General features: G+C 46.6%; 1 protein-coding gene across 1 annotated transcript; it reads left to right on the top strand.

The window, feature by feature from the left end:
- The first annotated feature begins 475 nt into the window (after positions 1–475).
- FGF4 (fibroblast growth factor 4) lies at positions 476–3,552 on the top strand. The gene is made up of 3 exons (XM_053981131.1): positions 476–779; positions 1,598–1,701; positions 3,376–3,552. The coding sequence occupies exons 1-3, from the start codon at positions 476–478 to the stop codon at positions 3,550–3,552; spliced, it is 585 nt and encodes a 194-aa protein (XP_053837106.1).
- The last annotated feature ends 8,925 nt before the right edge of the window (positions 3,553–12,477 follow it).

Raw genomic sequence — 12,477 nt, 5'->3', positions numbered from 1 at the left:
GCATCTAGGGGTGATAATTTGACTTTCAGCTAAGCCGGAGGGCTGCAGCAGACAGCAGTAGGTGGTGATGTAATAGGTACCAACGCACATGGATATATAAATGTCGTGGCTAGGGCTAAAGCGCTATGGCTGAGCAGCTATAGAAGAAGATCAGCACTTCAGACAAGACTCCTGGAGTTGAGATCAAGTTCAGAAGCTCTTGCTCCCGGGATTTCCTCTCCATGCAGCCAGCGCAGGGAAACCGCAGATCCTAAGGGGACTGAGCACTAAGCTCCCTCCCTCCCTCTCCGCTTTGCTTTCAGTTAGTTTTTTTTTTTTGTTGTTGTTGTTGTTTGTTTGTTTTCCTTTTAAAATATTTTTTTCTGTTTGGCTTTTGGTTTTTTTTTTTTTTTTCCTCCCCTTCTTTGACCTCAGCATAAAGTGGGAGCTGGGGGCAGAGCTTATTTTCGGAGCGACCGGCGGCCCCTAAACCGGGATGCCTCTCCCCGCGGCGCTGCTGCCGGCGCTGCTGCTGGGGCTGCTGTGGCCAGGGGCGGTGCGTGGCCGGTCGCCCCCGGGTCGCCTCCCTGCCGGGCCCCGCCAGCGCCGCTGGGACGCGGCTCTTTTCGCCCGCTCCGTCGCTCGCCTCCCGGCTGAGCGCCACGATGCTGCCCGCGACGGCGACTACCTCCTGGGCATCAAACGGCTGCGGCGCCTCTACTGCAACGTGGGCATCGGTTTCCACATCCAGGTGTTGCCCGACGGCCGCATCGATGGGATTCACAGCGAGAATCGATACAGTAAGCCGGCGACAACTCCCGCGGCGGGGCAGGTGAGACGCTCCGCGCCCGCGGAACCGCCGGAGGGCAGTTCTGCGGGAGCGGAGCGGCTGACCTGCCCCGGAGAGTGGCGTGTCCCGAAAGGAGGGTGGGTGCATGGCAGACTTCGAGCTTCCCTCAAAAGTCCGGCCGCCGGCAGCACCGCGGGGCTGCGCCCCTCGGCTTCCCCGCGGGTGGCGGGAGCCCAGGGTAGCGGGGCGGCGACGGACCCCATCGGGAGCTCCGGAGCAGCTCGTCGGGCGCTCGGGAGGGGCTCGTCGGCGCTGCTCGGTGCCGTGTTGTCCCCTTGCCGCCGTCAGGCATCAGGTGTCGGGGTTGCCTCAACATCTGGAGGATCCGCGGTGCCGTGGGCCGCCCACTCCGAGCAGGGACTGGGGTGCGCCCAGCTCGCCCCCAAACTTGAAAAGCATCTGCTGGGGACTTAACCCCGTGGCCCCATGACTCTGATATCCAACTGAAACAATAAGATCTGGGAGCGGGGATATAAGCTGCATGATGACAAATGTTTCATTTGCCCTAAGCTTATTTTAACCTTGCCTACACAAGAGGATGCCTGGGGGCAAAATAAAAATAGATACTTAGCTAAAAGAAGAGAGGTCCCAGCATGGGGCATAGGACAGCACGTGGAGTATGAGGCTGGGGTTCTGTGGCCACCCACAGCAGTACTGGGATGTGGGGATCCACACTGGGGATGGCAGCCTGTGGGTGAGCACAGCACTGTCACCACACATTCTAGGGCACACCCTTTTGTCCCCCTGATTTCTGTGTCTCCCGTGTAGGTCTGCTGGAAATTTCTCCTGTGGAAAGAGGCGTGGTGAGCATATTTGGTGTCAAAAGTGGACTCTTTGTGGCCATGAATAGCAAAGGCAAACTCTACGGATCTGTAAGTAGCTACTGAGTGTGTACCAGGGGAGGGGATGGTGGTCAGCTGGGGTGAGATGTGTGCATGGTGCTAAAAGCTCCCCAAGCTCCATCCTTGCCCCTCCTGAGTCGGGCAGCACAGAGCAGCCCTTCCTGCCTTGCCAGCAGAAGATGTGCTGCCCAGTTATGCTGCTTACTGAGCTTTTGGAGTGAAACCCTCTCTTCTGCATTACACTTCCTTGGTTCTCACATAAAAACTGCCGTCACCCAACCATGGCTGTACATCTGGTCTACTTCATAGACCAACATTTGTGTGGCAAGACCACAAGCTAGGCTCAGTCCATATATTTGTTATATCGAAGTACAAACAGCCTTAGGCAGGTGTGGCAATCACTCCATCTCTCAGAGGGCACTTGAACTTGTGGTCAGCCAAGGCCCACAAGTGACCCTTTATGATGTGATGAATCAGTGACCTATTGATCACTCTTTGTTAATGCTCTTGAACAGACAGTCAGTTCCTGTGGCAGTTCAGCATCCTTGGGGTCTGAACTTCTGTTTAGGAGAAGGAAGATCCATTAGCAAGACAACACAGACCTTCTTTTATGTGGGTTCTTTGGAACAGATAGAGACATCTTGTAAAATATACTTGAGGTGGACAACAACAGGGTGTATCTCTGCTCGTGTTGAGCTTTCTTCCTGCTTTTGAGGTCAGCTCTGTACAAGTGACTGTGATCAGCATAATTTTAAATTCATGTTCCTGGCTCTCCTTTCTCACCCATGAATTTCCCATGTCATGTTCCCCAAGTGAAGAAACTTGGGCTGAGGAAGAGCCAAACTATGTCAGAGTTAACTGGGGCATTTTCACATGAAGGTATGAAGTATCCAGAATTATTTTCTGGGCCATTGGTCCTGTTGTGGAGGATTATGCCTTATATAAAAGCCAGGCAGAATCAGTCACCAAAATGCTTTCTTAGGGATACTGCTGCCTTGGTGTCCTGAGTAAAATAATCTGTAGTGCAGTGTTCAGTTTGGCAGGCTGAGGCCTCTCTCAGAAACTCCGAGGTTTTTGCCCAACAATAAGAGATGAGTTCATTTGTCCCTTTCCAGATAAGACACTTGCAAGACCTGTCCCTCTTTGTATGTACTTGCAAATGAAACCACATCCATGAAAGGTTGCCTGCTCTCAGATCTGTTTTCCTGATCCATTAACCTAAGTTATCCAAACCCTACCTTTGATTTTAAATCTAAAGAACCAAAAAATACTGTCCATGATGAGTGGCTTTAAAATGTCTCTTTCTCCTCAAGCAACATAAGAAAGTGCCAGTATTCTGGATTTTCTGACACCTCTCAGGCAATTTATTGCTGGTGGGACAACCAGGAGCAATTCAATGAGCAGGACCATGGAACTGGGCTTGGGCCTTACCCACCTCAGCTCTGTTAAGGTGACCCTGTCCCTCCCATGGGTGTCCTTCCCACCTTTAGGTGTATGTGCCTGGCCTGGGCACAGCATCCCTAATTGATCCTCTGGCTCCTGAGTCCTGTTTGAAGCTTCAGAGGCCACTTCAAAAGATTACTAAGTGGAGGGGGCTCACCTGCACATTTGCCCACAACACACCTTCTTACACCTGGTAGCAAGAATATTTCCACACCTGATGTTTAAAATTCCTTCCCTCTCATTCTTTCCTTTTCATTTCAGGCCCATTTCAATGATGAGTGCAAATTCAAAGAGATTCTCCTGCCAAACAACTACAATGCTTACGAATCCAGGATTTATCCCGGGATGTACATAGCCCTGAGCAAAAATGGAAGAACAAAGAAAGGCAATAAAGTATCGCCCACAATGACAGTGACACATTTTCTTCCTAGAATTTGAGACATCTCCCTTCAGACCTACCTCAGCACAGGGGAAGATGCAGAACAGAACACCTTTGGGGAAAAGAAACATGGTGCACTTTTACTGGAGAGTTTTATGCAAGAGTAGGTGTAAGATATTTAAGTTAATTATTTAAATCTGTATATATTGTCACAAAATTTATTTATAGTTACTTTTTTTTTTAATTTTAATCTCTGAAAACAAAACAAACCTCCAACCCAAGGTCTTTCATTTCATGGTGCAACAGTAGAAGTCGTCTGCTTCGTGGTTTATTTAATTCAGTTGAGTTATCACAGGTGTGCTGCTACTCCATGTCCTAAGCCAGGTGACATCCAATTCCTCTCTCCCAACGTTTTGCACTGTTTGTGTGTTGCTCGGTGTTTATTGCTGTACAGGTGTGAGTTTGTTTTTTTGTTTGTTTGTTCAGGTGTTATGGTGGCTTTGTCCTCCCCTGCGCATTTTCCAAGCCGCCGGTGGCTCCCAGCGCGGTTCCTGGCTGGGAGCAGGAGGTGCCAGGGTGGGATGGCAGATGCCAGCGTGGAGCCACACACAATGCCTGATCCCCTTTGCTATTTCACTGCTGTGGGATCGGTTTACCCCGGCACGGGCGCGCGGTGCTGCACAGCTACCCCGCAAATCTGTTTTTAGATCCGCCAGCGCTGAACTTTGAACTGCCCTGCAGTCCATCTCCTCAGAGAGGCTGAAATGGCTCAGCAGGGCTGGGGCTGGGGTTTTCTCTGCAGATAAACCCTGGCCCTTAATGGGAGCTTTTATTTGGCACAATTGCTTGGCATGAGGCTAAAATATAATGTCAGTCCCTCCCCCAGCAAATGCACTGTGGAACACACAACAATGAACCAGCTCTACTTCACTCTAACCAAATTCCCTTTCTTGTTTGGAGACTACATTCATTTTTCAAAGTGTGGGGAGCTCTATAACACTCCTAAGTTTTCTACAAGGGAAAAGCATTGCTGGTTTGTAGCAAACAAAAGCTCCACAGAAAGAATTTAGATTGATGATGAGGAATTGAGGTTGTGTTGTACTATTTATTATTTTTGCTGCAGTGTTTGGAAGGAGAAGTATGCTGCTTTTTTTTTCTGTCTCATTCCCTGACGAAGTTGATTAATTTCTACCTCACTAACTCTCAAAGCCAGTCTCATAACAAATTCTGCATGGCAGGAAGGTGCCCACTTTCCTGCTTGGCCTTAAAGTTCTGGAGGAGGGCCTGGGGAACAATCATAATCCCAAATCTCTCTTTTTTCCATATGTAGCCAAAAGTATTCAGGATAGAGTCGGTTGCATCCTATTTGAGCCTTGTCACGTTTGAGCTATCTTTACCCAGTGGTTTACTTTTAGTAAGGGTAATCATGGTGAAAATATTTGCAGGCAGCTGTCAGGCTGCAGTACTATATCATGATGAAGTAATCCTATATTTTTCCTTATATATTTTGCAAGTGTAACTTGTCTCTCTAACGTGATGAAGGAAAAGATAGATTTGATTATGGGGGAATCACTAAAAGGATTCATGTGTCTTTTTTCCTTCTTTTTTTTTTTTCCTTTCTTTTTTTATTTTTTATTTTAAAAATACTTCATCTTTGGGGCATCAACATGTTAAGTGGGAACCAGGACTAACCGTAATGTTTGATGACTTAGAAGACATTTACAGATCATCTTCCAATCTAAACTAATTATTTCCAACTACACAAATCTTTGATTCAGCTTTTTTTCTTTTCCTCTTTACATTCCTACACAAAAGCCTTGGTTTCTTTGTAATGGTATAGACCTGCCTGTATCCTCTACTTACACACAACCTTGAAGAAAAACTCTATTCACCAAAGTTCCGTAAGATCAGAGCAGACCAGGACCAGACCTTAAGGCAGCTGCCCTTGTAGCAAAAATAACTAAGGAAAAGGAAATGTCATGCCTAAGGATTTTTAGGTTTTTTTTTTGTTGTTGTTTTTTTTTTTTTTTTTTTTTTTTTTTCTGTAAAACTGGGAATTTTCTGTACTTTCTATGTTTTCTATATGTGAGAAATCATTGTATATTTATCACCACTACCTCTGACAATTGATGATTTTGCTCCAGATTTCAGATAGCAAAATCAGACCACAAAAGTTCTCTCTGGGAATGGCTCTTCTTTGCCACTTTTCACTTCATTAAATCCACAACCAACGGCCTCACGTGAGATATGTTCAGAGGTAGTTGCTGTAAATTTTAAATATTGTGATGCAACCTTGATAACAATGTTACATGGTATGAGCTTTCATCATTTACCAGAATCTGTCTGTAGTTTTATACAGGTGCTGTTCAAGACTGTGGTGTATGTGCTGTGCACACTTAAATGCATAATAAATGATAAACGTTTACAATGCATGACACCCTGATATTGACTTTTAACTCTTTATAATGGAATGCATCCAGCAAGGAAAGGAAGAAAAAATGCTATTTCACTTTCCCAAAGCCTGGGAAGCCTTTGCCAGCTACTCCAGGACTGACAGCCCGGATTTCTTACTCAGCTAAAGTTCCCCCTGCCAAAGCTGGAAATTGTCCAGGAAAGGCCAGCTCCAAGCTCAGTAACAGATATGCACTCTTGCATCTGCCACATGCTGCTGCTCTCACTTGTGTTATTTCCCTGGTTATTAACAATGGCAGCATCCAAAATTAGTGGTCAGCACACAAACCAGCTGCAAGGTTTTTGTTGCTCTTTGTTAACATTACAAACAAACCTGATTGCCTGGTTTTGGCTCCACTGAGTGCTGGTTGCTCTCTCTTGTGAAGTGTGACAACACCGATGCAAGAAACCTGTTTGGTTTGGGATAGGATCTTTATAAAATTAGTGTTCATACTCAATACAAATGTACAGAAATCTGAAGTGCTGCATGACAGCATATGGTGAGATTAGGAAACATTTATTCACTGGAAGAGTGGTCAAAGCCTCCAAGGGAAGTGGCAGAGTCACTGTCCCTGAAAGTGTCCAAAAAATGAGTAGATGTGGCACTTTGTGATATGGTTTAGGGGATATGGTGGTGTCTGGTTTAAGGTTAGACCTGATGATCTTGGAGGCCTTTTTCAACCCTAATGACTGTGATTCTTTGGCACAACTTTTATTTGTAAATACTCACAGGTGCACTTGCACACACATGTACATGTCATGTCCAACTCCCATGCTTTCAGTTTTACCCCTTCCCTATGACTAGGAAGGGTTTCTTAATGCGAGAGACAACATTCAGGTTTGATTTTCCACTCCCTGACAGCAAAGAGAATTTGTCCAGCTCAGTAAGGACATACAAAACAGAAATCCAGACCCCATCATACAGACTTCTCCATTTTCTACTCAGTGATGCTCTTTTTTCTGTTCCTGGCAAGGGGAAGGCGATGGATGAGCTGGGAATGTCCAGTGCCCTCGCTATGAACAAGGGCAATTTCTCTCTAAAGTTGTACAGGCTCTATAAATACGTGGCACAGGTGGAGTTTTTATAACTGCACAAGTATAGCTGCAGTGTATTTAATGTTCCTATGAATAGAGCCAGAATAAATAGGCAGGCAGACATAAGAATTTCTCATAATTATCTTTTTTGTTTACAACGTTCTAAAAAGAACAAATGCAAACTTATCACTGCCGGGACTGCCAAAATTATAACAAAAAGTTGTCGCCAGGGCTAAAAAAAAATTTTGCAGCCTTGGGGATGAAATTTTATCAATTACAATTTTAAGACTGGAGATAAATCCTAAGGCTTGGCTGTTAGGAAGGTGAGATTTCAGGGCAGTAGCTTTGCAGGTTCATAGGATCTGGAGTACTGGTGCTGCACATGTGTCCTACCCACAGAAAATACAAGGGCCACCACAGATAGAGCAGCTTGAGATGTCACAGAGGAGTCTGGAGAAACTTTCCTCCTCTGGCATCACCCATTTTTTGCTTCATTGCTAAGCCAGCTTTCACAGAATCATAGAACCATCATAGAATCACAGAATCATTGAATCATCGAGTCATAGAATGGTTTGGCTTGGAAGGGTTCCTAAAATCCACCTCATTCCAAACCCTCTGCCATGGGCAGGGACACATTCCTCTAGACCAGGCTGCTCAAAGCCACATCCAGCCTGGACTTGAACACTTCCAGGGATGAGCTTTCCTCACATTACCCTTCAAGGCAGTAAAATCAATGCATTAAAGGTAAAAATCAATTTTAACTCTCTGAAAGAAGGCACTGATATGTCATGGGTTGCGACATTTCTGAAACCGCTGAAAGCATTGCCATGGCCAAGGTTCCTGCCACCCACTGAACATTTATCTGCATGGAACAACCAAGAACCTTTCCTGAGGATGGGTTCTGCCAGCCAGGCAGATTTCTCTCCACCCAGGGATGATCCAGCCTGTGGGATAACCAAAAGGGGAGCTGTGCCAGCCTGGGCCGGCACCGTGCCCTTGTTCGCCGGGGAAAGGACAGAGACTCCAAGCCCCATTCCTCGTTTGCAACCTTGCCTGTTTTAAACAGCCCGTGCTGAGCTTTTTGTGACTCAGCCGTGACATCTCCCAAATTGTCTGCATCTGATCTGCGCTAGTAAAAATCAGCATGACAAAACACTGCCTTGTATATAAATAGCCACAGGTTTTTCAGAGCAGTAACCGAGTTTATGGTGCCAGAGTGAGTTGTTCACACTTTGCCACTTGGTTTCCACCGCAGCCTGTGAACTGACCATGCAAGTGGCCAATTAAAGGCACTCTGCTAAGGGCTGAAGAGGCTTTTAATAATGATTAGTGAGCACTGCATCGAGAGAGTTGAAAGGAATTCCCTGAAACGCTGTAGCTCCCTTTATATGACACAAAGTACTGTTGCTTGCCAAGCACAGATGAGAACAGATTTTTAATGTGGAAAAGCCAGTGTGAAGTTAAAAAAAAAAATCAAAACAACCCCACTAAAACAAAACCACCCCAGTTCTCCTTCTACTAAATAATCTAAAAATGGATGGCACAGTGCAAAATCGTAATGCCAAGCTGCTATCAGGAAATGCAACATGCAAAAGAGGGACACAACACAATTTCTGTTTCCTGCATATGTCATGATTTCCAGACTTCAAACAAGAAATATTTCCATGAACCGTTTGGTTTAAAAATCTGATTACTTAAAAATATCATCCAAGAAGTGTCTACTACCAGTCACTTCAGGCAAATAACTACTTAATGCAAAACAATGTCACTTGCTTACATCAATTTCATCAATTTCATATAATTTTCATCATAAGTTCCAAGGCCAGGTTGGATGGGGCTTGGAGCAGCCTGGGATAGTGGAAGATATCCCTGCCCATGGCAGGGGATGGAATGAGATGGGCTTTAAACTCCCCTCCAACCCAAAGCATTCCATGATTCTGTGCTCCTAAACACTACCCAGTCCAGCACCATCTCATGGGCAGGGACACCTTCCACTATCCCAGGTTGCTCCAAGCCCCTTCCAACCTGGCCTTGGATGCTTCCAGGGATGGGGCAGCCATAGCTTCTCTGGGCAACCTGTGCCAGGGTCTCACCACCCTCACAGGGAAGAATTTCTTCCCAATATACCATCTAACTCTGCTCTCTTTCCATATAAAGCCATTCCTTCTTGTCCTGCCACGTTGTCCCCTTGTCCAACGTGCCTCTCCATCTCTTCCGAAGCCCCTTTAGGTACTGGAAGGGGCTCTAAGGTCTCTCTGGGGCCTTCTCTTCTCCAAGGGGAGCAACAGCAACGTCCAGCCCTTCCTTCCAGAATGCTCAACCAGACTCCATGAAGTGTGACAAAGACAGTGAGCACCCAAAACTTAACTCAGCTGCGGCTGTGTGGTGGGTACAAATGACTGATAATGACAAGCACTATGAAAAATCATGCCAGGAAGGTTTGAACATGGGCAGTTTACATTAATTCAACTTTTTGACACTAATATCCTTGTGCTTTTAGCTCCTTGTTTCCAAGCTGTCATAGTCTTCAAAATATGTTCATTAAAACATCAAAATTTGTGAGACATGAAGGTTCTGGGTTTGCAAGAACATGAGGTCAGTCAGCTTGGGGCTGAACAAAACAAAATGAGGAATGGGTGCTCATTTATTGAACAGCCTCCATACTAGGCACTGAAAGAGGCAGGACCCTTGACAAAAAAAAAGTGGTACTTGACCAGATTTTAGTGTCAAAGCAGGTTTAATTTAGTTTTTCTTAAATTCTGAGTGCTGGATTGACCTCGGGTAACTTCTAGTGTCATTCTGTGTGTGTACATGCAATTGCATTTTATTAGTAATCATACAATTTTATTGTGGGTAGATACAGGAGCACCCATCCTCTATGACTCCCCAGCCTGTGTTGACCTCCACTATCGTTCATTCACACTGCTCCATATAGGTTAAAGAAAGTGATTTAGTGATGTTTGTACCAATTACCATATTCCAGACTCAAATTGGTTGCTAATCAGGTTACCTCTGAAGTACAAATCAGATCTTTATCAGCTTAAAGGTATTTGGCAAGTGTCAAAACCACTTGGTAAAACTCTGTGGTTTCTGGGGAGCTACTATTTACATACTTTTTCATTATCTTTGCAGCCACATCTGTTTGCTCCCAGGGCCTTCAAGAAAGGTGTTTGTAGTGCTGGCTGGGGCCCATACAGCTGGTGAATGTCAGTGAGGGGAAGGATGCCTGGGAGTAGAAAGGGATGAGAAGCACCACCTGCAGAATGAGCATCCCTTAGAGACGGGAGAGGCCGCAACCCTGTGGGGATCTCCTTAAAGGAGATTAGAAGCAATGTCCAGTCATGCACCTCTGAGTGACGGCTGCTTGGCAAGCTTGAGGGCTCATCCATGAGGAGCATTTTGGAGCTTTTGGTGGACAAACCTTTTATAAACTCTTTCTCTTGGCCAGATGGTAACCAGATCCCTGCTCTGGTCCCTGTCTAGGGTGGGGATGGTCCCAGGCTGGCTCGTGGCTGAGCAGCACAGTGGGATGGATGCCGTTCTCAGGAATCCTTCATCAGCAAGCCAAGGCTGCTCCAGAGCCTCCCCATGCCCAGTACCAACACTAAAACCCAGCACTGTGATGGCCCTTTCCCATTCCCTTTCCCTCCTGGCCCCATGGCAGGGCAGCCCCAGCAATGACAAAAGACTCAGCTCCTCCACCAAGAGTGAGTAGCACTGCTCTGCCAGGCTGGGACTGCTCTCCTCTTCCTCCTGGAGGGAGGGAGACCACTGTGCTCCAAACCTTTCCCCTTTCTGGGAATGGGCTTGTAACAGCCCCTTGTTGTTACAATTCTTCCATCCCGAATCCCGCTCCAAGGCACCCTGATGCTGCCGTGAGCAGGAGCTCAGCCACGAGGAGTTACACATTAACCCGGGCAGTTAGCTCCCTATCTCCCCTGTGTGTTCTCACTCTGGAGCCAGAGTGTCTTTCTGTCGGTGCCTTTCCTTCAATGAGCTCTGAGATAAGGGCTGATGTCCCCGGGCACAGGCGCTGCAGCCCTGGGGTTACTCCAGTGCAACGACCCCGGGTCTCCTGCAGTGTGCTCCAGGAACCTCGGCAAGAGTGACCTGCCAACAGCTAGAACTTTAGCTGCAATTTATTACAGCTTTTCCACAGCTCCTAGGCAAGATTACCTTGCTTTTTGCCTTGGTTTTGACCTTCCTCTGCCAGGGCAGGGTGACTGGCACTGCCTTTCCCCAGAAGCCCTGCCTGTGCCCAGCTTCCTCCTCACATTGAGCCCAGAAACATCCCCCATCCAAGCCAACACCCTTCCTTCTTCCACATCCTGTTTTGACACATTTACACACTCCTCTTTTGATTTTCTACCACCTTTCCTGATGCTTTTCAGTCGCATTCTCTCTGATCGCCTTCCAGTTCTCTCCCATTTTTTCTACACCTTGAACTCTTTCGTGCAGATTTTATTCTGGAGACTTCATGCAACATGTTAAGGCCAAAGACACTCAAGGACAAAGACACTTAAGCTTTACTCAAGCATTGGCCTGCACCTGCCTGCTGGCCAGGCAGGGTCAGAAGAGCAGTGATGCTCTGCCAACGTGGGAGCGACTCATACCTGCATCCAACCCCATGACTCAGATTTGTTCCTGCAGCTGTTAATATGCACGGACTGCCTGCTATATTCTTGTCAGGGTGGGTTTGTTTTCACAGAATCACAGGCTCATGAGATTATTTGGGTTGGAAGGAGCCTTTAGAGGTCATCCAGTCCAATGAGCAGGGACATCTTCAACAAGATCACATTCCTCCAGGCCCTGTCGAACCTGACCTTGAGAGTTCCCGGCAATGGAGCATCTACAGCCTCTCTGGGCAATCTGTGCCAGTGGTTCACCACCTTCATTTTGAAGAAGTTGCTCCTCATATTTAGTCTGAATCTACCCTGTTTAAATTTAAAACTCTTTGTTTCTGCTCTGGTCAGTATCTGTATCTGCCCTCAGTTTTCGTCTTCTGCGGTAAATTCTCCTTTTCAGTTTAGCACAGAGCTTCTGACTTGCCCATATTTCATTTTGGCCCATGTATCTCCTTTCCCTCAGTCCTTTCTCTCCCCACGTCTCAGGGCTGCAGAGGTTACCAAGCAAATTTTGAGCCATCCATGGCCGAGCTCAGCCTGTGAGGAGTTCAACACATCCCTCTGAAGAGCAAGGTGTACCAGTCACGAACCCTGATGGAAGGAGAACTAGAACACCGAGTGTCTGCTTACTAGCCAGAAGGGCATAAAAACCAGGTTGTTCATGCTCTCTGATAAGTTATCAGATGTGATTCACTGGGCTGTATTTATTTTAGCAATCGCAGCATGGACATTTCAGCACAGGGTTTTTCAGCATGCTTAGGGTGGTCAAGGAAAAGCACGTAAGTGTTTATAGAGCTATGTAAGTTATAAATAGTCTGCGATAGTCTCATGCCCTGCAGAGGAAGCATGCCCTGATGGAATAATGACAGCAAA

Source organism: Vidua macroura, chromosome 6 (assembly GCF_024509145.1).
Source record: "Vidua macroura isolate BioBank_ID:100142 chromosome 6, ASM2450914v1, whole genome shotgun sequence".
Classification (NCBI taxonomy): domain Eukaryota; kingdom Metazoa; phylum Chordata; class Aves; order Passeriformes; family Viduidae; genus Vidua; species Vidua macroura.
The sequence above is the reverse complement of the archived record's forward strand: the minus strand, read 5'-3'. Positions and strand labels throughout refer to the sequence as shown.

Bases quoted from the DNA above. Each gene is read 5' to 3' on its own strand.
- FGF4 (XM_053981131.1), top strand. From the start codon at position 476: ATGCCTCTCCCCGCGGCGCTGCTGCCGGCGCTGCTGCTGGGGCTGCTG. The intron at 780-1,597 runs GTAAGCCGGCGA...TCTCCCGTGTAG, and splicing joins TCACAGCGAGAATCGATACA to GTCTGCTGGAAATTTCTCCT. The intron at 1,702-3,375 runs GTAAGTAGCTAC...TTTTCATTTCAG, and splicing joins AAGGCAAACTCTACGGATCT to GCCCATTTCAATGATGAGTG.